We start from the raw sequence: 27,820 nt of genomic DNA, 5'->3' as shown, positions 1-27,820 counted from the left end.
GTAACGTTGCTTGGATGGCAACATATATTGCTCCAAAACCTGTATGTACCTTTCAGCATGAATGGCGCCTTCACAGATGTGTAAGTTACCCATGTCTTGGGCACTAATACACCCCTATACCATCACACATGCTGGCTTTTTCACTTTGCGCCTATAACAATCCGGATGGTTCTTTTCCTCTTTGGTCCGGAGGACACGACGTCCACAGTTTCCAAAAACAATTTGAAATGTGGACTCGTCAGACCACAGAACACTTTTCCACTTTGTATCAGTCCATCTTAGATGAGCTCAGGCTCAGCGAAGCCGATGGCGTTTCTGGGTGTTGTTGATAAACGGTTTTCGCCTTGCATAGGAGAGTTTTAACTTGCACTTACAGATGTAGCGATCAACTGTAGTTACTGACAGTGGGTTTCTGAAGTGTTCCTGAGCCCATGTGGTGATATCCTTTACACACTGATGTCGCTTGTTGATGCAGTAACGCTTGAGGGATCGAAGGTCACGAGCTTAGCTGCTTACGTGCAGTGATTTCTCCAGATTCTCTGAACCCTTTGTTGATATTACGGAGCGTAGATGGTGAAATCCCTAAATTCCTTGCAATAGCTGGTTGAGAAAGGTTTTTCTTAAACTGTTCAACAATTTGCTCACGCATTTGTTGACAAAGTGGTGACCCTCGCCCCATCCTTGTTTGTGAATGACTGAGCATTTCATGGAATCTACTTTTATACCCAATCATGGCACCCACCTGTTCCCAATTTGCCTGCTCACCTGTGGGATGTTCCAAATAAGTGTTTGATGAGCATTCCTCAACATTATCAGTATTTATTGCCACCTTTCCCAACTTCTTTGTCACGTGTTGCTGGCATCAAATTCTAAAGTTAATGATTATTTGGAAAAAAAAAAAAAGTTGATCAGTTTTTCAAATATGTTGTCTTTGTAGCATATTCAATTGAATATGGGTTGAAAATTATTTGCAAATCATCGTATTCCGTTTATATTTACATCTAACACAATTTCCCAACTCATATGGAAACGGTGTTTGTATATTTCAACACAGATAGAATGTAAAGCTACAGATATATTTCATTGTAACATTAGTAAAAGTAGAGAAAGTCAGTGTTACCCCTCCTCCCCCCTGTAATATAGGTGTCTGTTTCAACAGAAACGGAAATCTAAGCGTAGAATAAAATCATAATAATATTATTTTGAAAATACAGCCATAATGATTTGAAATCGCTATTTGCTAATTTGCAAAAATACACAACTTCAACTTTGAAGCTAAAGACTTAATTTTCCCAGTAAAAGCAATTCCTTACTTCCGGTTTAATTAAAGCAGTGTTTTTCAACCACTGTGCCGCGTGAGATATTGTCTGGTGTGCCGTGGGAAATTATGCAACTTCACCTAATTTATCCCAAAAATATTTTTTGCAAATCAATAATTAGAATCTGCCAATAATGTGCCGTTGCTTAGAGTCTGTGCTGTGTAAAACTCGGCAGGGCAACCAGGTAATACTCCATGTCAGTCGGTGGCAGCATTGCTTTGTAAAAGTCGGAATGTGTCGGGTGAGACGAGGATGGTTTGTTGTGATCCCGATATGCAGACCACAGTGGGAGGCAGAGTGCAGGTAAAAAAGGGTATGTAATGCTTAAACCCACAATGAACGAAAGGAAAAGGCTATGCAAAACAAAAGTCAAACTGAACTGGCTACAAAGTAAACAGAGACAGAATGCTGGACGACAGCAAAAACTTACGGCATCCACAAAGTACATCCGTACAAGACATGACAATCAACAATGTCCACACAAAGAAGGATAGCAACAACGTAAATAGCCTTTTTTGCTAACACAAAGCAGGTGCGCAGAATAGCGCTCAAAGGAAGACATGAAGCCACTACAGGAAAACACCGGCAATACAGGAAGGGCCACCAAAATAAGCAAGACAAGAACTAAAGCACTACACACAGGAAGACACCAACACACTCAAAATAAGACATGACGACTTGGTGGAGTTACATTTTTTAAAGTTTTCTGCTGGTGGTGTGCCTCCGGATTTTTTTAATGACAAAAATGTGCCTTGCCTCAAAAAAGGTTGAAAAACACTGAATTAAATAGCAAAAGGTAATTGTAAAGTGCTGAAGTGTAATGATAATAGTTCAGCAAACTAACTGTAGAATGCAAGTGAATGAGATTGTGTGACATATTTAAAAAACACTGGGTTAAATAAAAGAATATAGAGTAGGGATCCACACTCCATTTCAGTAGGTGGCGGTAATGCACACCAAAAGGTTGCATGCCAACCGCCATTGCAGCAGCAGCAGCAGCAGCAAGATGGTGAAGATGGTGAAAGTGTACCTGCTGAGCGAAGAGGAGGCGGTGAAGGAGATCCACAAGTTCCTGGTGACTGATTGATTGAAACTTGTATTAGTAGATCATCAGCTGAGACCATTTCTAAATTGAAATCGTTGTTGTATACTCCTAGCTTTTTGTAGTAGGCTTTAATGTGTTCTACACCAAAGCGACCAGAGTGGTGAGACAGCTTGTTAAATAGAGTTGTGGCTATGCTGGTGAAAAAGGTGTTAAGTCTGCTTTCTACCTCCAGTTTGTCTGTGACGTCTACGAACTCCGCCAGAAAATTTCCAAGCTGTTCTCCAATCTGAAGAACACCGCCTTCAACATGTACTACAGAGGTCAGTCTACATGTTCTACGGAGGTCAGACACTTGGCAGCTGCTTGTGTGAGCGACATGTTGGAGACCATCGATGTGCTTGATTGGTTGGGTTGATATCAGCACTTCAGTAATCAACAATAATATCATCAGAGAAATGGACATTGAAACAGTGTAGGTCTCACTTGGTAGGATATGTGTAGCAGGTATATAATATATATGTTATGCATTCCACCAAAATTCCCTCACGTTTTATTTGATTGCTCTATTGCAGGGGTCACCAACGCCAGGTCACCCGTAAGGACCAGATGAGTCGCCCGCTGGCCTGTTCTAAAAGTCTTATCTTTTTTTTATTTTTATTTTTTAAATCAACATAGAAAAAACACAAGATACACTTTCAATCAGTGCATCAACCCAAACAACCTCCCCCCATTCACACTCATCCACACCCACTCACACAAAAGGGGTTATTTCTTTCTGCTACCAATATTCTAGTTCCCACAACATAGACAACACATCTGCAAGGGACACAGTCCCTGAAGCACACATGATTGTATGTGCTGCTGGTCCACTAACATTTTCATTAATTACTATTTTTTGTGTAATTATTTTTATATTGTTTTACTTTCTTTTTTATCCAAGAAAATGTTTTTTAATTATTTATCTTATTTTATTTTTTAAAAAAGGACCTTATCTTCACCAGACCAGGTTGTCAATGAAATTGGATTTGTTTAAAGGGTTTTTAAAACCAGGTCCAATCCAGATAATGTCCAAGTCGGACTCAGCAACACACACCTTCATTCATGTACACAGAAAAAAATTAGGGAACACAACGGATTGCATATAATTTATAAACAAAATTACATTTTCAAAATAAGCATTTATGTAGTCCAGATTATGTCCAGGTCACTCAAATTAGGGAACACAACAACAGATAGCATATAACAGTGACGTGCGGTGAGGTTCATGGCTGGTGAGGCACTGACTTCATCACAGTCAGATTTACAAACATATGAACCCTAAAGAGTATCTTATTCACCATTTGATTGGCAGCAGTTAACGGGTTGTGTTTAAAAGCTCATACCAGCATTCTTCCCTGCTTGGCACTCAGCATCAAGGGTTGGAATTGGGGGTTAAATCACCAAAAATTATTCCCGGGCGCGGCGCCGCTGCTGCCCACTACTCCCCTCACCTCCCAGGGGGTGATCAAGGGGATGGGTCAAATGCAGAGGACAACTTTCACCACACCTAGTGTGTGTGTGACAATCATTGGTACTTTAACTTAACTTTAACTTAACACATACAAACTGTAGCACACAAAAAAGCACATTTAATAAAAAAAAAACGTTATTATGGTCTTACCTTTACTTATAAGTGTGGGAACAGTGGTGTTTGTGTTGGAGGAGTTGTGAATGAATGAAATATGAAATCCATGCTGCAGTCTGCAGGTGTACCTAATGTTGTGTCCTCCTCCGGCGCGAGCATTGTTGTTTTTGCACTTTTTGGCTTCTTGTTAAGTGACTTTTTTGGGGTGGATTCGGTCTTGCACGTGAAGGGTTTGGGTGTGGGCTTTGGTTGGTGTGGCCCTCCCGTCAGGAGGTGCATTCTGCGCGAGAGTGCATTATCCAGCACAAGGAGGCGGGGTTACGCGAGCCTCACACAGTGCGTCTTCGCAGCAATTTTATGATCGCTCAGCACAAGAAATACTTTACACACATACAGTTGTTGACAAAATACACTGTACATTATATACCTCAGCTAACTAAACTATGGAAATGTATAATATAATTCATATAGCAATACGGTCTCACTGCACAGCAGGCCAGCAGTTAGCCGAGTCATTGCGCACAATCCATGTTGAGGCTCTGAGTGACGTGCCTCAACTGGCTGCTGATCACCGCACCGTCTCTTCTCAGTATTTGAACGGCAAATGTGAAAATAAAAATAAAAATAATCAAACTGGTGAAGTTAAATGGAAAATAACTTTAGTATAATCACTGAATAAATATAACAATTTAATTAATTTTTTTTTCTTTTTACATTTTTTTTCTTTCCATGATGGCAGGTGAGGCCGTGCCTCCCCTGCCTCTAGTGACTGCACGTCACTGGCATATAATCTATAAACATAATTATACTTTCAAAATAAGCATTTGAGGACTTCCCATCTTTTTTTATGTTTTTTGGCATCATTATCGTTTTCAACCACGTAACTTTCTAAAGTTAAAAAATACTGAATAAATGTTTTAAAGAAAGTAATACTAAGTGAATATCTGTTTTTGGCCTTAGAAATAAACCTTTTACCGAGTACTATAATTAAATTGACTAAATCATGATTGTCAATGAACTCTCCTAAAATAACAGAAACCACATTAAGCTTCATAAACAAACCAATCCTTAAACACATTTTTTTCAACTTCCACCCAAAACGAAGACCCAATATGACAATACCAAAACAAATGCAGGGTGGATTCAGACTCCTGACAACAAAATCGGCAATCATCTGACTGTCATATTCCATCATTTTAACATTTTCCCCGTGGGTAGGAAGTTATAAATAATTTTAATTTGAAAATAACGATTTTGCACATCTATAGTAGTTTTATAGATTAGTTTGAATATTGCATCCCATGGCAACGGGCAGTCAAAAAAGTCCTCCCATTTTCCATGTGTTGTATGGGGCAGCCTTCAAAGATTTCTTTATTAAATAAAAATTATATATTTTTCTATTTATTTTAGTTCCTTTTTGCCAACTAGAATTTCTTATTAGAGGTTTACAAACTAATAATTTAGTAGTTCCATAATTAATTCTTTGTTTCCATCTTTTCCCAATTACTCCAGTTAGTTGATTAAATGAAAAGCTTGAGCAAGCATCACCATACATAGTTCTAAATTCATCATACTTCATCATTTTACCATTCTCATTGATAATATCATTGACAAAAATGATTCCTCTTTCAAACATATTTTTCCAAAAGAAAGGCTTTCCATCTATTACAATATTAGAGTTCATCCATATTATCTGCTGCGAAATATCGTCTCTTTTTTCTGGCACATCAAATTGAAAACACCACCATGAGTGGATTGTTTCCTTTATGAACCCCGCCATGTTTCCCAGCAGACTCTCTACATAAGAAAAATGGGAGGGGATCACTTGTAAAAAAAATGATACAATTTCTTTTGATACAGTACATGTTTTTTGTCCAACAGGACACTTGTGTACCACTCAGTGTTTAAATACATCTTTGGAACAATTGATGCTTTTAAAGACAGACACATAGCTTCAAGGTTGAGAAGTTTCAGGCCCCCATATTCATACTCATTGTACAAAACCTTTCATTTAATCTTTTCTGGTTTGCCGTCCCAGACAAAATCAAAGACCCTCCGCTCATAAATCTTAAAAAAGTTTTGTGATGGAGCTGGTAATGACAAAAACAAATAAATAAATTGAGGAATATTTAACGAGTTGACAATAGATATTTTACCATACAAGGTTAAGGATTTCCCTTTCCATATTGCATAATTTTGTCCAGCTTTCTTAGTCGATTATCATAATTTACTGAGCCTAGATCTTCCAGATTTTCTGGGACAACAACACCAAGTATGTTAACTGGTCCATCTGTCCACAAAACAGGCACTTTGCATTCCATTCGAAAGGACGTTCCCTTTAGATTTCCGATCCTTAACATTTTACATTTATCATGATTAAGCTTAAGGCCAGATTGCTGTGAAAATATGTCCAAAAGGTTAAGAAGGTTCCGCAAACAATGAGGAAAAATCTTATCTTTGTGAATCAGCCTTTTCTGACATGAACTTCATCAAGAACAAACACAGAACACGCCTCACTGATGCACATCTGCAAGACTCACTCAGAGTTGCAGTGTGAAGTTACACACTAGAGTACAACACACTAGTAACAGCATGCAATGCCAGGCTTCCCACTAACTGACAAAGAAACAGATTTGGTGTCCAGTTCAAAGTGTGACATGATTTATTTAAAAATTTGAGAGTTTACTTTTGTATTTTACATGAGTTACTATTTGTACAAACATGGTGCAAAGTAATTCATGATTTGTTCAAAAATGTTATTGGCTAGCTAGTTAAAATGTGATATTGTGATTTCACAAGACTGTCTTAGAAGTGATCATTTGAAAATTTTCAATTTGAAAAATGTGCACTTAGAGAAAATATAAAAATAAAGTGTTGCATATTGATATTTATCTGTTTCTATATATATATATTTATTGTGAGAAATCATTAAGATGATCAGTGTTTCCACAAAGATAAATATAATTAATTATTAATAATAACAGAGTTAAAGGTAGCCCTTCGCATTAATCAGTACCCAAGAAGTAGCTCTTGGTTTCAAAAAGGTTGGTGACCCCTGCTCTATGGTATTCATTGTCACTTTTATTTTGTAATTTTTCAGCAAATAGTTAGTTTTGGGAGCATTTGTCATTTTATTTTGAAGTCCTATCTTCTTCCGGTAGTGACGTTGTCGTCCTCAGGCTCACTCGCTGTTGAGACTTGCCGTGAGGAGGTGAGCGTTTTTCTCTGCACTCGTGTTTTAAAGAGAATGTAACTGTGAAACGAGGTTATAAGTTACTCTTGTGCTGCTAATGTTGCTGACATGTTCATGTACACTTGTTTTGCTCAGAGTTTGAGTGTTTTAGCAAACGTTTTGCTAGTGTACTGTTAGGTAGCACTTCCCACTCACACACAGTGGCAGCGGCACTTCATTGAAGTTTTCCCTCCATTTTAGACTGGTGTGCTGCAGACTGGTGTGTTAATGCTGCCGCATTATTTCCTGTGTATTCCATACAGGTATGTTTCTGTTGCTCCCATTCTATTTTTCTGTACTGTTTTAATTTATTGTTTATTTTCCTATTGTATAAAATATTTGATGGTGGTGTATTAATTTTCAGTGTATTAGTAATTGTGATGTATAGGTTTTGTGACATTTGAGAATGTTTTATATAGCATTTCTGGTCATTTAAACTCACTCGCTGTTGAGACATACCGTGAGGAGACTGGTGTGCTGCTGACTCGTGTGTTAAAGGCCTACTGAAACCCACTACTACCGATCACGCAGTCTGATAGTTTATATATCAATGATGAAATCTTAACATTGCAACACATGCCAATACGGCCGGGTTAACTTATGAAGTGCCATTTTAAATTTCCCGCGAAACTTCCGCTTGAAAACGTCTATGTATGATGTCGTTTGCGCGTGACATCAATGGTTGAAACGGAAGTATTCGGACCCCATTGGATCCAATACAAAAAGCTCTGTTTTCATCGCAAAATTCCACAGTATTCTGGACATCTGTGTTGGTGAATCTTTTGCAATTTGTTTAATGAACAATGAAGACTGCAAAGAAGAAAGCTTTAGGTGGGATCGGTGTATTAGCGGCGGACTACAGCAACACAACCAGGAGGACTTTGACATGGATAGCAGAGGCGCTAGCCGCCGACCTCACCTTGACTTCCTCCGTCTCCGGGCCGCCGACCGCATCGGTGATCGAGTGAAGTCCTTCGTCGCTCCGTCGATCGCTGGAACGCAGGTGAGCACGGGTGTTGATGAGCAGATGAGGGCTGGCTGGCGTAGGTGGAGCGCTAATGTTTTTAGCATAGCTCTAGGTCCCGTAGCTAAGTTAGCTTCAATGGCGTCGTTAGCAACAGCATTGTTAAGCTTCGCCAGGCTGGAAAGCATTAACCGTGTAGTTACAGGTCCATGGTTTAATAGTATTGTTGATTTTCTGTCTATCCTTCCAGTCAGGGGTTTATTTCTTTTGTTTCTATCTGCATTTAAGCCCGATGCTATCACGTTAGCACCGTAGCTAAAGTGTTTCGCCGATGTATTGTCATGGAGATAAAAGTCACTGTGAATGTCCATTTCGCGTTCTCAACTCTCATTTTCAAGAGGATATAGTATCCGAGGTGGTTTAAAATACAAATCCGTGATCCACAATAGAAAAAGGACAAAGTGTGGAATCCAATGAGCCCTTGTACCTAAGTTACGGTCAGAGCGAAAAAAGATACGTCCTGCACTGCACTCTAGTCCTTCACTCTCACGTTCCTCATCCACGAATCTTTCATCCTCGCTCAAATTAATGGGGTAATCGTCGCTTTCTCGGTCCGAATCACTCTCGCTGCTGGTGTAAACAATGGGGAAATGTGAGGAGCCTTTCAACCTGTGACGTCACGCTACTTCCGGTACAGGCAAGGCTTTTTTTATCAGCGACCAAAAGTTGCAAAGTTTATCGTCGATGTTCTCTACTAAATCCTTTCAGCAAAAATATGGCAATATCGCGAAATGATCAAGTATGACACATAGAATGGATCTGTATATACATATATATACACATACATATACTGTATATATATACTGTGTGTATATATATATATATATAGTGTATATATACACAGTATTTATATATACAGTATATATATATATCTATATACACACAGTGTATATATATCTATATACACAGTATATATATCTCTATATACAAACACAGTATATAGATATATATATATATACACAGTATATATTTATATATATATATACACACACAGTATATATATATATCTATCTATCTATCTATCTATCTATCTATATATATATATATATATATATATATATATATATATATATATATATATATATATATATATATATACATATATATATATATATATATATATATATATATATATATATATATATATATATATATATATATATATATATATATATATATATATATATATATATGTATATGCATGCTTGCATTGGAGCACCTGCCTCGAAAGAAAATAATGTTTGCTATGCTGCACTTCCAACTTGGCTTGGTGCCCTAAAATTGCTTTTTTGACACAAAATGTTGCCGACCTCTGAAAAATGCTAAAGTGGACATTTTGCATCAGTTGAAAAAACAATCTCACACCTAGTTAACAGTTCTCTGTCCATTCTCGGAGGTCAAGGTCACCTTTGGGGCGGCCATCTGCCTCGTCCACTTGGGTTGCAGTCAGTAGTAGACAGAAACAAGTTTGACCGAGGGCCATGTTTGTTTTGTACTTGGTGTACCGGTATAAAGTTTATGTAGCATCTTGTTTGACGCTTTCTGCGCTAATTAGCATGCAGCTGAAATCTAAAAGCTCAAAAAAGTCGAGCAAGTTTATTTCCGTCAAGTCAGTCATCCTTTATTTCCAAAATTCTTCCTCAGTTTTGAAGTAGACAATTAAAGAAAGCCAGCGGGACCTAACAGTGTTTTTGTCGAGGCTAACAAAGGAGATGAGACAAGCCTTAATGATGTTGTTTTAGGCCCCGCCCTCAAAAACATAAAGATTTCAGCGGTTTTGTTTGCTTTGATCGTCAGTCGTTTTTAAACATAATTGATATTTTATTTTTGGACTTCCCGTCTAAACTGAGGAAAGCCAGCACGATGCTAACATTAGCAGCGTAATTTTCTCTCGACGTTCAAACTCGGTAAAGAAATGACCAAGAAAGACGACCTCGGCCAATCCGATGCTGAGCTGCGTGTCCTGGCGGTGAGAGGCGCTCCGTCGCCGGCGGGAAACTTCCGGCACGGCCCCGCAGAGTCTGCTTTAAGACCGAGCCTTCATGGACGCCAGCGGCTGATCGTCCTACTCAACCAGGACACCTGAAGGCGACATGACGGACGTCTGAGAAGGCGGACATTTTTGATATCATAACATGCAGGATTCCTTTGTACCAAGTAGTGGGGCTGGACGATTATGGCAAAAATAATAATCACGATTATTTTAATTGATATTGTAATCACAAATAATCGCACGATTATTCATTAATTTGAAAACATGAGTATTTATAGTACAACAAAAACTAAGCTTTAAATATAGTTAAAAACAGATATAAATTAATAACAAATAAACCTCAACAAATAAAACAATATTAGTACTAACAAATTCAAATAATAGAAATATAAAAAATGTTTTTCAGTTTTGTTTTTAATTCCGTTTTTTACCTTTTGCGTGCTTTTTGTGTCAAATAAAATTGTATAAAATGTTTGTTAATTAAATGTAAAAATGCTCACATTTATTGGTGAAATACATCTTTGGACAATTTTTTACCAATAATTTAGGTCAGGGTGTGTCCAAACCAGTGTGTTTTTGTGTGTGTGTGTGTGTGTGTGTGTGTGTGTGTGTGTGTGTGTGTGTGTGTGTGTGTGTGTGTGTGTGTGTGTGCGTGCACTAGTGTTGTCCCGATACAAAAATTTATTTTGATACTTTTCTAAATAAAGGGGCCCACAAAAAATTGCATTTTTGACTTTATTTTAACAAAAAATCTTAGGGTACATATTAGAGATGTCCGATAATGGCTTTTTTGACGATATCCAATATTCCGATATTGTCCAACTCTTAATTACCGATTCCGATATCAACCGATACCGATATATACAGTCGTGGAATTAACACATTATTATGCCTAATTTTGTTGTGATGCCCCGCTGGATGCATTAAACAATGTAACAAGGTTTTCCAAAATAAATAAACTCAAGTTATGGAAAAAAATGCCATATTTATTATTGAAGTCACAAAGTGCATTATTTTTTTTAATATGCCTCAAAACAGCAGCTTGGTATTTGGGACATGCTCTCCCTGAGAGCATGAGGATGTTGGGGGGTAGGGGGGGGGGGGGGGGAGTATTTTGTAGCGTCCCAGAAGAGTAATGCTGCAAGGGGTTCTGGGTATTTGTTCTGTTGTGTTTTTGTTGTGTTACGGTGCGGATGTTCTCCCGAAATGTGTTTGTCATTCTTGTTTGGTGTGGGTTTACAGTGTGGCGCATATTTGTAACAGTGTTAAAGTTGTTTATACGTCCACCCTCAGTGTGACCTGTATGGCTGTTGACCAAGTATGCATGGCATTCACTTGTGTGTGTGAAAAGCCGTCAATATTATGTGATTGGGCCGGCACGCAAAGGCAGCGCCTTTAAGGTTTATTGACGCTCTGCACTTCTCCCTACGTCCGTGTACACAGCGGCGTTATAGTCATAAATTTTACTTTTAGAAACCGATACCGATAATTTCCGATATTACATTTTAAAGCATTTATCGGCCGATAATATCGGCAGTCCGATATTATCGGACATCCCTCGTACATATGTTTCTTATTGCAAGCTTTTCCTTAAATAAAATAGTGAACATACAAGACAACTTGTCTTTTATTAGTAAGTAAACAAACAAAGGCTCCTAATTAGTTTGTTGACATACGCAGTAACATATTGTGTCATTTATCATTCTATTATTTTGTCAACATTATTAAGGACAAGTGGGAGAAAATGAATTATTAATCTACTTGTTCATTTACTGTTAATATCTGCTTACTTTCTCTTTTAACATGTTCTATCTACACTTCTGTTAAAATGCAATAATCACTTATTCTTCTGTTGTTTGATACTTTACATTAGTTTTGGATGATACCACAAATTTGGGTATCAAACCGATACCAAGTAGTTACAGGATCATACATTGGTCATATTCAAAGTCCTCATGTGTCCAGGGACGTATTTCCTGAGTTTATAAACATCATGTAAATTAAAAAAAAAACGAAAGAAGATTTTGTGATGCTAAAAAATATTGATGTAATCATAGTAGTATCGACTAGATACGCTCCTGTACTTGGTATCATTACAGTGGATGTTAGGTGTAGATCCACCCATGGCGTTTAACATTGTGCCGCCAGTGAGCTACGGTGTGTAGTGAAGCATGTTTAGCTATCCCTCGTCCTGCAGGGATGATACTTGTAAGAAACTTACTTTATTTGTCGCAATGGAGGTGAGGATTAGTGATTTAGAAGTAGCTACAACACTGCAGACTGCGGATGGACTTTAGCCGCTAGCTAGCTAGCCATGTCTTAAAGCACCTCTTCCTGAGGGCGTTTCAGTGTTAGAACTTCACCTTTATCGTTAGTTTTTAAGGAAAAATGCGTCCATTTTCCCTTTTCTGTCTACACACTGTGTCTGCTTGTAAGTACTCTGTGATTGTGCGCTGCCGAACATGCTCCTCTGCTCGTAAAACCAGCAATGACACGACGTGATGACGACGGAGGGCGGGGGACCTGTACTTTTTAGAGGCGATTCATTAGTATCGCAGTACTATACTTATACCGGTATACCGTACAACCCTAGTGTGTACATATTATGCTAATATTATTGATATATAATGTATTGGATATATAATTGGCTATTAGGAGTATGTGAAAGTTTTACCCCTACATTGTTTACTTCCAAGATGACCTTCTTAAAGTTTGTAATCAATCAGAAGTATCAAGCAGCTACAATGAGCCAAACATGGATAAGTGTGGAGTGTTTTACACTTTTCCTATCATGCACTCTCATGGATTTAAATGGGTGTTTCATAATATCCACAATGTTCAGTGAGCACGATGTGTTATTTGTGACCATGTTTTATGTTTGTTGCCTTTTTTTTTGCACCATGACTAGGGAAGGTTGTTTGGATTGTGTCATAAAAGCCAATGCTGTGCTATTCCCCTCGTGGATTAATAAAGTATTTCTGCTTTCAGATTATTTCAAAGTACTTTCAAGGGTGATTGATCTGATTTACTCACATTGTCCACAAGATGGCAGCAAATATGTGGCATTCAGAGATCACCTGATATTTAAGATGAATTTGCAATGCTTTGTTGAACTCGTGACGTCTCACGGGCCAAATTGAAGAGGCTGGCAGGCCGTATTTTGGTCACCCTTGCTTTAGGTCTAAGCATAATAATTGTGTAAATGTATCAATAAGTGTTTTAAGTGCATAATACGTGTGTAAGGTACTCTTTTTGAAACCTTTATTTTGTTAGTGCAGTCAGACTGAATGTGGCACACTATTATTGTGAAGCGGGGGGGAAGTGTGCAATGCTATTGTTCTCAGCTTGATGAGCAAAAAAAGGCCTTCGGGCTGTAAAAAAAAAAAGAAAAAAAAAAGTGCAGCGCTACTCCCAAGTTACGGCTGCTCTCCTCCTGTTTGTACATATACACTATATCAGGGGTCACCAACGCGGTGCCCGCGGGCACCAGGTAGCCCGTAAGGACCAGATGAGTAGCCCGCTGGCCTAAAAATAGCTCAAATAGCAGCACTTACCAGTGAGCTGCCTCTATTTTTTAAATTGTATTTATTTACTAGCAAGCCGGTCTTGCTGTGCTCGACGTTTTTAATTCTAAGAGAGACAAAACTCAAATAGAATTTGAAAATCCAAGAAAATATTTTAAAGACTTGGTCTTCACTTGTTTAAATAAATTCATTATTTTTTTTACTTTGCTTCTTATAACTTTCAGAAAGACAATTTTAGAGAAAAAATACAACCTTAAAAATGATTTTAGGATTTTTAAACACATATACCTTTTTACCTTTTAAATTCCTTCCTCTTCTTTCCTGACCATTTAAATCAATGTTCAAGTAAATTAATTTTTTTAATTGTAAAGAATAATAAATACATTTTAATTTAATTCTTGATTTTAGCTTCTGTTTTTTCGACGAAGAATATTTGTGAAATATTTCTTCAAACTTATCATGATTAAAATTCAAAAAAATTATTCTGGCAAATCTAGAAAATCTGTAGAATCAAATTTAAATCTTATTTCAAAGTCTTTTGAATTTCTTTTAACATTTTTGTTCTGGAAAATCTAGAAGAAATAACGATTTGTCTTTGTTAGATATATAGCTTGGTCCAATTTGTTATATATTCTAACAAAGTGCAGATTGGATTTTAACCTATGTAAAACATATCATCCAAATTCTAAAGTGTATCTTAATCAGGAAAAATTACTAATGATGTTCCATAAATTATTTTTTTAATTTTTTCAAAAAGATTCGAATTAGCTAGTTTTTCTCTTCTTTTTTTCGGTTTAATTTTGAATTTTAAAGAGTCGAAATTGAAGATAAACTATGTTTCAAAATTATAACTAATATAATTAATTAATAATAATAACATAGAGTTAAAGGTAAATTGAGCAAATTGGCTATTTCTGGCAATTTATTTAAGTGTGTATCAAACTGGTAGCCCTTCGCATTAATCAGTACCCAAGAAGTAGCTCTTGGTTTCAAAAAGGTTGGTGACCCCTGCACTATATTGTCAAAAGTATTTGGCCACCCATTCAAATGATCAGAATCAGGTGTCCTAATCACTTGGTGTATAAAGTCAAGCACTTAGGCATGGAGACTGTTTCTACTAACATTTGTGAAAGATTGGGCCGAGCTCAGTGATTTCCAGCGTGGAACTGTCATAGGATGCCACCTGTGCAACCAATCCAGTCGTGAAATTTCCTCGCTCCTAAATATTCCAAAGTCAACTGTCGGCTTTATTATAAGAAAATGGAAGAGTTTGGGAACAACGGCAACTCAGCCACCAAGTGGTAGGCCACGTAAACTGACAGAGGAGTCAGCGGATGCTGAAGCGCATAGTGCAAAGACTTTCTGCACAGCTCATTGACAGTCATGATTTAGTCAATTTAATTATAGTACTCGGTAAAAGGTTTATTTTTAAGGCCAAAAACAGATATTCACTTAGTATTTCTTTCTTTAAAACATTTATTCAGTATTTTTTAACTTTAGAAAATTATATGGTTGAAAACGATAATGATGCCAAAAAACATAAAAAAAAAGATGGGAAGTCCTCAAAGGCTTATTTTGAAAATGTAATTTTGTTTATATATGATATGCAATCTGTTGTTGTGTTCCCTATTTTAAGTGTACATAAATGAAGGTATGTGTTGCTGAGTTCGACTTGGATGTGATCTGGACTGTACATGGGTGCTTAATTTGAAAATGTATTTTTGTTTGTGGATTGTATGCAACCTGTTGTGTTCCCTGGTTTTCAGTGTACATGGGTGAAGGTGTGTGTTGCTGAGCCTGATCTGGACGTAATCTGAACTGGACCTGGTTTTAAGAACCCTTTTGAACAATCTGATTTCATTGACAACCCGGTCTGGTGAAGATAAGGTCCTTTGTTTGTTTTGTTTTGTTTATTTATTTTTTTAATGACTTTTTTATTTGTATTTTTTATTTTTTTTATTTGGAATAAAATAAGATAAATAAATGAAAAAAAACAAAAACAAAAGTAAAAAGAAAAAACAAAAAAGAAAAATACTTTTTCTTGGATAGAAAAGAAAGTAAAGCAATATAAAAACAATTACATAAAAAATAGTAATTAATGAAAATGTTAGTGGACCAGCAGCACACACATCATGTGTGCTCTAAAGATTGTATCCCTTGCAGACAGTATTATTCTATATTGTAGGAACCAGAAGTTTTTAATAACAGAAAGAGACAGCCCCTTTTGTGTAAATGAGTGTGGATGAGTCTGAATGGGGGAGGGAAGGTTTTCTTGGGTTGATGCACTAATGGTAAGTGTATCTTGTGTCTTTTTTTATGTTGTTTAAAATAAAATAAAAAATAAAAAAGACTTTCTGCACAGTCAGTTGCTACAGAGCTCCAAACGTCATGTGACCTTCCAATTAGCCCACGTACAGTACGCAGAGAGCTTCATGGAATGCGTTTCCATGGCCGAGCAGCTGCATCTAAGCCATACATCACCAAGTCCAACGCAAAGCGTGGGATGCAGTGGTGTAAAGCACGTCGCCACTGGACTCTAGAGCAGTAGAGATGCATTCTCTGGAGTGATGAACCACACTATTCCATCTGGCAATCTGATGGTCTAGTCTGGATTTGGAGGTTGCCAGGAGAACGGTACATTTCAGATTGCATTGTGCCGAGTGTAAAATTTGGTTGCGGAGGAATTATGGTGTTTGGGTTGCTTTTCAGGAGTTGGGCTTGGCCCCTTAGTTCCAGTGAAAGGAACTTTGAATGCTCCAGAATACCAAAACATTTTGGACAATTCCATGCTCCCAACCTTGTGGGAATAGTTTGGAGCGGGCCCCTTCCTCTTCCAACATGACTGTGCACCAGTGCACAAAGCAAGGTCCATAAAGACATGGATGACAGAGTGTGGTGTGGATGAACTTGACTGGCTTGCACAGAGTCCTGACCTGAACCCGATAGAACGCCTTTTGGGATGAATTAGAACGGAGACTGAGAGCCAGGCCTTCTCGACCAACATCAGTGTGTGACCTCACCAATGCGATTTTGGTAGAATGGTCGTAAATTCCTATAAACACACTCGGCACTCTTTTGGACAGCCTTCCCAGAAGAGTTGAAGCTGTAATAGCTGCAAAAGGTGGACCGACATCATACTGAACCCTATGGGTTAGGAATGGGATGGCACTTCAAGTTCATATGCGAGTCAAGGCAGGTGGCCAAATACTTTTGGTAATATAGTGTACGTTACATCGATGATATCGTTCACAACAACACAAGCAGATGAGATGTGTTGTGGGTGTATGAATTGTTCTTGCGAGCTTTAGTTTCCTAGTTTAGTCGCTGTTTCAAGTGATCGTTTCGACATTGTTTAATTTATGGCGTGTTTCCGTGGCTAATGAGCGTTCCTAGACACATTATTTTCCCCAAACAATTGTTTCTTCTCCTTACAATGACAACATTTCAGTCACATTTAGGTCATCTTCCCTGATATTATTTTTCATTTATTCGGGGATTATGTGACTTATTCCGCGGTTACTGCAACACGGAAATAATACGCCTTATCTTTTTTGTTGAGTTCAGCGATTATTGGTTAGCGCTGTGTCAAAAAGTAGTAACTATGATGAGATCAGAGACATCTTTTTTCCCCACTCATAGATAGATAGATAGATAGATAGTACTTTATAGATTCCTTCAGGAGAGTTCCCTCAGGAAAATTAAAAAATGTGCTCACCCATCTGTTTCCTGTTACAAGCTCTGGAATTTACATGCATGTTGCACGGCCCATTAATTGTTTTTAATCCGATTATTATATTTTCATGATCGTGAGGAGCCATAATCAAAACAAAAGAGTGATTATTGTCCAGCCCTACCAAGTAGTAAGTAATAAAAATGTCACCTGCTTCTGCTTGGTTGGCCCTCATCAATCCTCTAAACCGTGGAGAAGCTTGCGGGATCCATCTGGTTCATCTTCAGGTGGTTGTCTAGAATCTGGAAGATCTCCTGGATGTTTGGCACGTAACCCGACTGAAGCTTCGACCAGATGGGAACGTCTGAGGCGGCACCAAGACGACCAATTAAGAGTCAGTGTTTGATATGAGGCAACGGACCAATCAGACGCACCATTGAGAGTAACTTCAAAGGCTCCGGTGGACAGGAAGTGGGTCTCCATCATGTTGCAAAGGAAGAAGGCCATCAGACAGGAGAAAATCTGACAAGGACAGTCGGCGTAAGTCTGGGGCGAGTCGACATGAGCCGTTGGCATGGCAACCACCCACCTTGTTCTCCTGACTCCAGGTCCAGGCTCTGGGCGTGTTGACGCCGAGCATGACGAACACGTTCTGGCCGCAGACGATCAACAAGATGGAGAGAAGCTTCACATAGGAGATCAAGTTGCCAAGAATCCTGTGGACACAGCAGACACCAGCTTGAGGTTTACAGAACCAACTCCAAACATTTTCCAGCGAGGACCACATCAGTAAAAATTGTAGGATTAAAGATACTAAAACATAGGTCAATCAATGTATTGGTACACTGTCTCAACACAACATCCATATTGTGTTATTGGTAGCAATATTCTTCACTGGCTTCCTGTTCCACTCAGGATTGAATACAAAGTCTCCCTACTAACCCACCAGTGCCTCCATGGAAATGCCCCCCTCTACCTCAAAGAACTACCGTAATTTCCGGACTATAAGCCGCACCTGACTATAAGCCGCACCAGCTAAATTTAGGGGAACATACAGATTGCTCCATATATAAGCCGCACCCGACTATAAGCCGCAGGGTTTTGATGTGTAATTACCGTAGTATATAGGGGTTCCTGCTACCACGGAGGGGATTGTCGGGACAGAGATGACTGTTTGGGAACGCAAAGCGTCCCATTTATTAACAATAAATCTTTCAATCATTCAATCAAACTTTCACATCTTTGACATGGCGAACAGCATTCGTGCAGAGTACAAATAATACAACGGTGCAAAGTAATACAAAGTGCTCACCTGTACGTTATCAAAATAACCAGCCTACCGGTATATGAAAAGTCAGTCTTTAATCATTGTGTCATCGTCTTCCTCCTGCGTACTAAAACCACCGAAATCCTCTTCGTCGGTGTCGGAGAAGAACAGGCCGTAAATAAGCCGCACCCTTGTATAAGCCGCAGGGACCAGAACGAGGGGAAAAAGTAGCGGCTTATAGTCCGGAAATTACGGTACTCACCCCCAAATCCTCAACTCGACACCTCCGCTCCGGACAGGCTAAGCTCCTCCAACCTCCGAGGACAAAGCTACGAACACTCCGCCGCTCCCAGTCTGTGGAACGCTCTCCCTGACCACCTGAGGGCACCACAGACTGTGGATGCTTTTAAAAAAGGCTTAAAAACCCTTCTTTTTTTTAAAAAAACTTTTTTTTAGATATATGCATACTAGTTCTAGCTCAGTGGTTCTTAACCTTGTTGGAGGTACCGAACCCCACCAGGTACAAATGCGCATTCACCGAACCCTCCTTTTTTTTTCAAATTCAAGACAAAGTTATTATATGTTTTTGGTAACACTTTAGTATGGGGAACATATTCTAAGTAACAAAGACTTAATTTAGAGTTATTTAGTTAGGGTTAGGGCCAGGGTTAGAGGGTTAGGGTTATAATAAGGCCATGCCGAATAAGGCATTACTAAGTACTTAATAATGACTAGTTAAGAGCCAATATGTTACTAATTTGCATGTTAATAGGCAACTAATTAATGGTGAATATGCTACCATGTTTTTTTACTGGTGCACAAAATGAACCGTGCATGAACATCACCTTGTTCTAACAACAAAACCAACACAGTGCATAAACTCACAACAAATTACACACCTGCAAATCAGTGTGACTTCTGCTGTTGCCGTATCCGTAATACGCCGATAGGGAGAAGTTTTTATTTACACGATGAGTCAGGTGTGTTTTGACCTGTGCCGAACCCCGTAGCCCGACTCACCGAACCCCGAGGGTTCGATCGAACCCAGGTTAAGAACCACTGTTCTGGCTATTTGACTGTTCTAGTTTTTATTTTTATGTATTTTTTATTATGTTTTTATTTTTATTTTTTTAATACACTGTAGCACTTTGAGGTTGTTTACTCAATATAAAGTGCTTTTTACAAATAAAATCTATTATTATTATTATTATTATTAAGAAAGCATATATATTAGGTAAATGTGCCCTACATCAGTGTTTCTTAACCCACTGTTGGGGCGCTTAGGGCTGCAAAAAAATATTTGTTTCTCAGCTGCAATCCGTATGGGCCGCAGAGGTACTTAATTGCAATACACTTTTCTACCACTTGTGGCAGTAATGACAATGTCAAACAAACAGAAGAAGTCTGGCGCTGAAGTCATAGATAGTTTTTAAGTGCAAAAAATATGACTAAAGTGGTGAAGCTGTATTGTCATTTGCACTTTAATTTTATTGTCAGTTTAGTCAGGAAACATTCGCTATTAATTTAGTTTATTTTAGCACGACATAATTGTAAATATTCATTTTTTTGTCAGTTATTTATGAGTCCTTTCTTATGCAGTATATTTGGTTAGTACTTATTTTTCTAATCAGCCTGACTTAAGTCTAAGGTTTATGCATACTTGCCAACCCTCCCGTTTTTAGCGGGAGAATCCCGGTATTCAGCGCCTCTCCCGACAACCTCCCGGCAGAGATTTTCTCCCGACAAACTCCTGGTATTCAGCCAGAGCTGGAGGCCACGCCCCCTCCAGCTCAATGAGGACCTGAGTGGGGACAGCCTTTCTCACGTCCGCTTTCCCACAATTTAAACAGCTTGCCTGCCCAATGACGTCATAACATCTACGGCTTTTAGAGAGTAGAGTGCACAACAAGGAGAGAGAGTTCTTGGTTTCTTATGTGGGTTTAGTGTTAGGCAGTTTCATTAACGTCCTCCCAGCGCGGTAACAACACACAACAACAGCAGTCACGTTTAGTCTACCGTAAAGCAGTTCGTCTGCTGTAAACAGCAATGTTGTGACACTCTTAAACAGGACAATACTGCCATCTACTGGATAGCCTGCAGGACACTGAAATGCAAGTATTTTATTTATATGTATTGTATAATAAAATTAAAAAAAATATATATATATATATATGTATATATATATAGCTAGAATTCACTGAAAGTCAAGTATTTCATACATATATATATATATAAATGAAATACTTGATTTGGTGAATTCTAGCTGTAAATATACTCTCCTCTTAACCACGCCCCAACCACGCCGCTCTCCCCCCCCCCCCCCCCCCCCCACCTCCCGATATCGGAGGTCTCAAGGTTGGCAAGTATGGGTTTGTGTGTAAAAATGAATCATCCTGGTGATTAACACATGGTTTCATATCATTTGACAAGGTTGTAAACTGTAAGTAGGTTAAATGTAATTACTCAACACAATTAAAATCAAAAGTAAGATTACTAATTCGGTATTAATATTTGAGTGGGCCCCAAAGCCTTCTGTTGTGGAAAGGTTGGGGCCCAATGTCAAAAACGTTAAGAACCCCTGCCCAAAATAAGCATATCAAGCATAAAAATGGCTAAATGAACTAAAAGTATCAAGACTACAGTAGTATTTGGCCACTAGACCAGACCAAAACAATCAGACCGCACTGTTCAGTATCGTGGCCACTGATTGGCTCAGCCTCAAGCAGCATTACTAACATGAGCAGGCTAAATTGTAGCCAATTCTGCAGCTGAACGTCTCAGACTCGTATAACTTGGTGCTTGACACATTTACACGGTTAGCAATTTAACGTTAGCATGCTGACATTAAGGTGCTAACTTTTTCTTAGCCAATTTTACAACCGAAAACCCAGTCATTTAACGTGTTACTTGCTAACTGTTAGCATGCTAACCCACTAACATTCGCATGCTACCTTTTTTAGCCAAATTTGCAGCCGTACACCCCAGAGTCCTACAACTTGGTACATGACACTTTAGCGTGCAAACTTTTTAGCTCATTTTACATGCGTACATGTCATAGTCATATGACTTGGTACTTGAAGCATTCGCACACAATTACCCCCAAAATTGCATATTCTAGTTTTTAGTTTAGTTCTAATCTAGGGTGTTTTTATGTAGGGATGTCCGATAATGGCTTTTTGCCGATATCCGATATTCCGATATTGTCCAACTCTTAATTACCGATACCGATATCAACCGATACCGATATCAACCGATACCGCTATATATACAGTCGTGGAATTAACACATTATTATGCCTAAATTGGACAACCAGGTATGGTGAAGATACTTATTTAAATTAATAAAATAAAATAAGATAAATTAAAAACATTTTCTTGAATAAAAAAGAAAGTAAAACAATATAAAAACAGTTACATAGAAACTAGTAATGAATGAAAATGAGTAAAATTAACTGTTAAAGGTTAGTACTATTAGTGGACCAGCAGCACGCACAATCATGTGTGCTTACGGACTGTATCCCTTGCAGACTGTATTGATATATATTGATATATAATGTAGGAACCAGAATATTAATAACAGAAAGAAACAACCCTTTTGTGTGAATGAGTGTAAATTGAGTGTAAATGGGGGAGGGAGGTTTTTTGGGTTAGTGTACTAATTGTAAGTGTATCTTGTGTTTTTTATGTTGATTTAATAAAAATTTTAAAAAAAAAACGATACCGATAATTTCCGATATTACATTTTAAAGCCATTATCGACATCTCTATTTTTATGTTGTCTTTAGAATGTGTCGCCTGCCAATAAAAATCAAGCTGCGGGCCCCAATTTTATCACAAGGTTCTTGTGGTAAACATGGCATGTTACAGTCTAATTGTTCCTGCTGTAAGAAGCATTACAAGTTAATGATCATAGGTTCACGTCTAAAAGGTCACCTGTTGAGACGGGTGGGGGGGAAGTTTTCGCCTTCAATGCGCATGTCCGGGTACAATTGGCTGATAGCCCGAGAGTACTCCTGGAATGCTTTACTGTAGCCTCAGGAGATACTAGAAACACACACATACAGTCAGCAAATTAGTGCGTATACAAACCAGAAGTGGGTACAAGTATTCATCAAAGTGGGCTGTTTTAATACTGGGACTAAGGGAGAATGGAAAAAAAAAGTGTGTGTGTCCAACACACATGCCAAGTTAACTTTCAGTTTCGATCAACCTCAGTGGACATAAGGATGGGACGAGGACGACCATTTTAGAGATTGTTTGTACTTCTTTGTTTAGAATAAATTCAATTATAGTCATCTCTACGGAGCCCCTAAAGGGACATGGGGGAAATGTTGGTTTTTTTTAGACATGTAACTCGTGCGCACGAGAAAATGTTTATAAAGTTCTAAAAGGAATAATAAATACATTTATAATTTTTTTAATTTTTTTTTAGACATGTATCTTTAGACATCGCACGAGAAACTTCCTCGTGCGATGTCTTTAAAAAAAAAAAAGTAAAAAAAATGTTTGTGTGTTTTTTTAGAAATGTATCTCTTGGTCACGAGAAACTTTTTATAAAGTTCTAAAAATAAAATAATAAAATAAATGTTTTATTTTTTTTTAGACATGTATCGCACGAGAAACTTTCTCGTGCGATGTCTTTAAAAAAAAAAAAAGTAAAAATTTTTTTTGTGTGTTTTTTTAGAAATGTATCTCTTGGTCACGAGAAACTTTTTATAAAGTTCTACAAATAAAATAATAAAATAATTTTTTTTTTTTTTTTAGACATGTATCTTTAGACATCGCACGAGAAACTTTCTCGTGCTACGTCTTTAAAAAAAAAAGTAAACATTTTTTGTGTGTGTTTTTTTAGAAATGTATCTCTTGGGCACGAGAAACTTTTTATAAAGTTCTAAAAAAATAATAAAATAAACTTTTTTTTTTATAGAAATGTATCTCTTGCACACGAAAAAACTATCTCGTGCGCAGGAGAAATTTTCTTGTGCGCACGAGATACATTTCTAAAAAATAAAAAATAACATTATTAAAAAAAAATGTTTCCCCCATGTCCCTTTAGGGGCATCTCTTATCATTTTAGACAGCCTTAGAGTAAAAGGATCTGGTGGACTCTTCCCTTTTGAAAGGAGGGTCTTAATGGACAGATGTCAGCTCACTGACATTTTTACTTCCGAGTAAGATAAAAGGAGGTGGCATTTCGTCCTAAATGCGACGACATTTGTGATGGTCGTGACGGAAACAGCTCTTAAGAGTCATACTTGCCAACCCTCCCGATTTTCCCGGGAGACTCACGAATTTCAGTGCCCCTCCCGAAAATCTCCCGGGGCAACCATTCTCCCGAATTTCTCCCGATTTCCACCCGGACAACAATATTGGGGGCGTGCCTCTAAGGCACTGCCTTTAGCGTCCTCTCTCACCTGAAACTTCACCCCTTAACAGCCGCATGCTATCCGCTTTTCTTCCATTTGAATTTTTCGGACTATAAGTCACAGGTTTTTTCATAGTTTGGCCGGGGGTGCGACTTATACTCAGGAGCGACTTATGTGTGAAATTATTAACACATTACCGTAAAATATCAAATTATATTATTTAGCTCATTCACGTAAGAGACTAGACGTATAAGATTTCATGGGATTTAGCGATTAGGAGTGACAGATTGTTTGGTAAACGTATAGCATGTTCTATATGTTATAGTTATTTGAATGACTCTTACCATAATATGTTACGTTAACATACCAGGCACATTCTCAATTGGTTATTTATGCCTCATATAACGTACACTTATTCAGCCTGTTGTTCACTATTCTTTATTTATTTTAAATTTCCTTTCAAATGTCTATTCTTGGTGTTGGGTTTTATCAAATAAATTTCCCCCAAAAATGCAACTTATACTCCAGTGTGACTTATATATGTTTATATGCATTTTCGGACGGTGCGACTTATACTCCGGAGCGACTTATAGTCCGAAAAATATGGTAATAATGTAGCGTTTGACGGGTTTAACACTGGTCTTTTCTCGAAGATGTCAAGAAATGCTGACACGATGTATCATCTTTTAACTGGTTTAATGATAACGTTGATTTCAAGCACACACACACACACAAGTGAATGCAAGGCATACTTGGTCAACAGCCATACTTGTCACACTGACGGTGGCCGTTAGGGGTGTGGGAAAAAATCGATTCAAATTCGAATCGCGATTATCACGTTGTGCGATATTCAGTATCGATTCTCATTTTTAAAAAATCTATTTTTTTATTTTTATTTATTTATTATTTATTAATCAATCCAACAAAACAATACACAGCACTACCATAACAATGCAATCCAATTCCAAAACCGACCCAGCAACACTCAGAACTGCAATAAACAGAGCAATTGAGGAGACACAAACACGACACAGAACAAACCAAAAGTAGTGAAACAAAAATGAATATTATCAACAACAGTATCAATATTAGTTACAATTTCAACATAGCAGTGATTAAAAATCCCTCATTGACATTATCATTAGACATTTATAAAAATAAAAATAAATCAACAATATTGTCACAGTGGCTTACACTTGCATCGCATCTCATAAGCTTGACAACACACTGTGTCCAATATTTTCACAAAGATAAAATAATTCATATTTTTGGTTCATTTAATAGTTAAAACAAATTTACATTATTGCAATCAGTTGATAAAACATTGTCCTTTACAATTATAAAAGCTTTTTACAAAAATCTACTACTCTGCTTGCATGTCAGCAGACTGTGGTAGATCCTGCTGAAATCCTATGTATTGAATGAATAGAGAATCCTTTTGAATCGGGAAAATATCGTTTTTGAATGGAGAATCGCGTTGAATCGAAAAAAATCAATTTTGAATCGAATCGTGACCCCAAGAATCGATATTGAATCGAATCGTGGGACACCCAAAGATTCACAGCCCTAGTGGCCGTATAAACAAGTTTAACACTGTTACAAATATGCGCCACACTGTGAACCCACACCAAACAAGAATGACAAACACATTTGCACCGTAACACAACACAAACACAACAGAACAAATACCCAGAACCCCTTGCAGCACTAACTCTTCCGGGACGCTACAATAACATCTACGGCTTTTGGAGCTCAGTGCACAACTGCACACACAACAAGAAGGAGACGAAGAAGGAAGAAGAGACATGGTGGCAACGAGTAAGAAGAAGAAGTACGCTTGCAAGTTCCAAAATGATTGGAAAAAATAATTTAATTTCATCCAGGACAGCTCGAAGGGGAAGGGTTATGCTGCCTGCACCTCATACCTTTATATAGTGGTAGCACATTCTGACAGGCATATTTAGCCATGAAATAATGCTCCCCCCACCGCTCGGTTGTTGGGCACGACTTTTTTGTTCCCCTGTGCACACGCAACCTTTTTCTTACTGAATTGTTTTCTCTGAAATTGCTATTTCTGTTTAGACGGTGATAAAAACTAAAATGTAGGCTACCCAATATTAGCGTCAATTTTCGGTGTTGGTGGGTGTATATTGTGGCGTCCCGGAAGAGTTAGTGCTGCAAAGGGTTCTGGGTATTTGTTCTGTTGTGTTTATGTTGTGTTACGGTGCGGATGTTCTCCCGAAATGAGTTTGTCATTGTTGTTTGGTGTGGATTCAGTGTGGCGTATATTTCTAAAAATGTTAAAGTTGTTTATACGGGCACCCTCAGTGTAACCTGTACCGCTGTTGATCAAGTATGCGTTGCATTCCCGTGTTCGTACAGAAGCCGCACACATCTTGTGACTGGACCGGCATGTTATTAGAATGGAGGAAGAGCGGACGTGACGACAGCTCATATTAAGTGCCTTTAAGGCACGCCTCCAAGATTATGGTCCGGGTGGACTACGAGATATAATGACTGATGAACACCTTCGTTGAAGGTTGCCTCAGCTCAAATACTGAGCCCCGATATTAACAAACTAGCATCCAAGAAAAGATGCCAGGTATCAGGCTTGGGCACATCAGATTAAATCAGTGTGTTGCAAACTGAGCAGTTTAAAGTCCTGAATGGTTGGTTTATTCATTGTTATTTTATTTTCAAGTTTATTAGCCTGTGGAAAAAGTCAATGTTGATATTTACCTCAGAAGGCTGCAAATAGAAAAGATTGATATTTTTAAATTATTATTATTATTATTTGAAACTGAATTTTGCATGTCACTATAAAGTTATATAAGCCTTGCTTGTTCAATATTCAATGCAAAACTTGTTTGGGTCCCTATTAAAAGGTTAATATGTTCAACCTTGGCCCGCGGCTTTGTTCAGTTTTAAATTTTAGCCCACTCGGAAATTTGAGTTTGACACCCCTGGTATACACGCTTACTGGTCAGAAGACACTATGACAGAATATACTTTAATTTATTACTTAGTTGTAGCACCAGTGACAAAAGTCCACTTTTTATCGACACAAGGTAGCTCATGTCGATGGGTATTTAACTCCAGACACTTATCGGTGACGCGCATGCGCAGTAGCTTTAAGTAGCTAATTTCGCGACATCATCCATAGCATTAATAGTGTGTGTTTGTATATTCTACAAGATGATAACTACTACTTTTCTATCAAATCAAATCAGGTTGTTTAATACTAAGGGCACTAATAAAAGCAACAGTGGTATGTAATGTGAGCTCATATGAAATGAGTCAATGTTTTTGCTTGATGCTAACGGTTAGCTCACCAGTACTGGAATCTGAGTACAGGCCCGCTATACATTGTCGATTTGGCAGCTTTGCCGGGCTCCATCCCCCGATTCACGTCCACTGACTGGCCGGGACCGCTGCTGTGTGGCGGACTCGACCTGCCGACGTAAACGTCGCGGAGGGTGAGAGCCGTGAAGAGGAGCAGAGCCGCGACAAGCCCTGCCTGGCTATACTCCGCCATCTTGTCTGGCTGTGTTCCACTTCCGCCTTCAAAATAAAGCTATAAAAGGGAAGTACGCTAATGAATTATTATTATTTATATTATTTCATTCAGGACACAAGTGGTATATTTTATACAAGTGATTCATCCCATATATTTAATATTATGTTGCCCTATACTATACCCCTTTATAAAAAACGACTTCATCAACGGCGGAAGTAATGTAATGTGAAATGTAGCGTT

The 27,820-nt window shown here is 38.1% G+C and overlaps 1 protein-coding gene across 1 annotated transcript; it reads right to left on the bottom strand.

Moving 5' to 3' along the window:
- Positions 1-9,839: 9,839 nt before the first annotated feature.
- On the bottom strand, positions 9,840-27,639 carry selenot2 (selenoprotein T, 2). Its single transcript, XM_062040001.1, has 6 exons — positions 27,396-27,639; positions 22,631-22,741; positions 18,021-18,147; positions 17,866-17,953; positions 17,642-17,795; positions 9,840-10,326 (listed from the first exon to the last, which is right to left on the bottom strand). The coding sequence occupies exons 1-5, from the start codon at positions 27,596-27,598 to the stop codon at positions 17,674-17,676; spliced, it is 651 nt and encodes a 216-aa protein (XP_061895985.1). The 5' UTR covers positions 27,599-27,639; the 3' UTR covers positions 9,840-10,326; positions 17,642-17,673.
- Between the last annotated feature and the right edge of the window lie 181 nt (positions 27,640-27,820).

This window comes from Entelurus aequoreus, linkage group LG28 (assembly GCF_033978785.1).
Source record: "Entelurus aequoreus isolate RoL-2023_Sb linkage group LG28, RoL_Eaeq_v1.1, whole genome shotgun sequence".
Taxonomy (NCBI): Eukaryota; Metazoa; Chordata; class Actinopteri; order Syngnathiformes; family Syngnathidae; genus Entelurus; species Entelurus aequoreus.
This window is presented reverse-complemented; position numbering and strand designations above follow the sequence as displayed.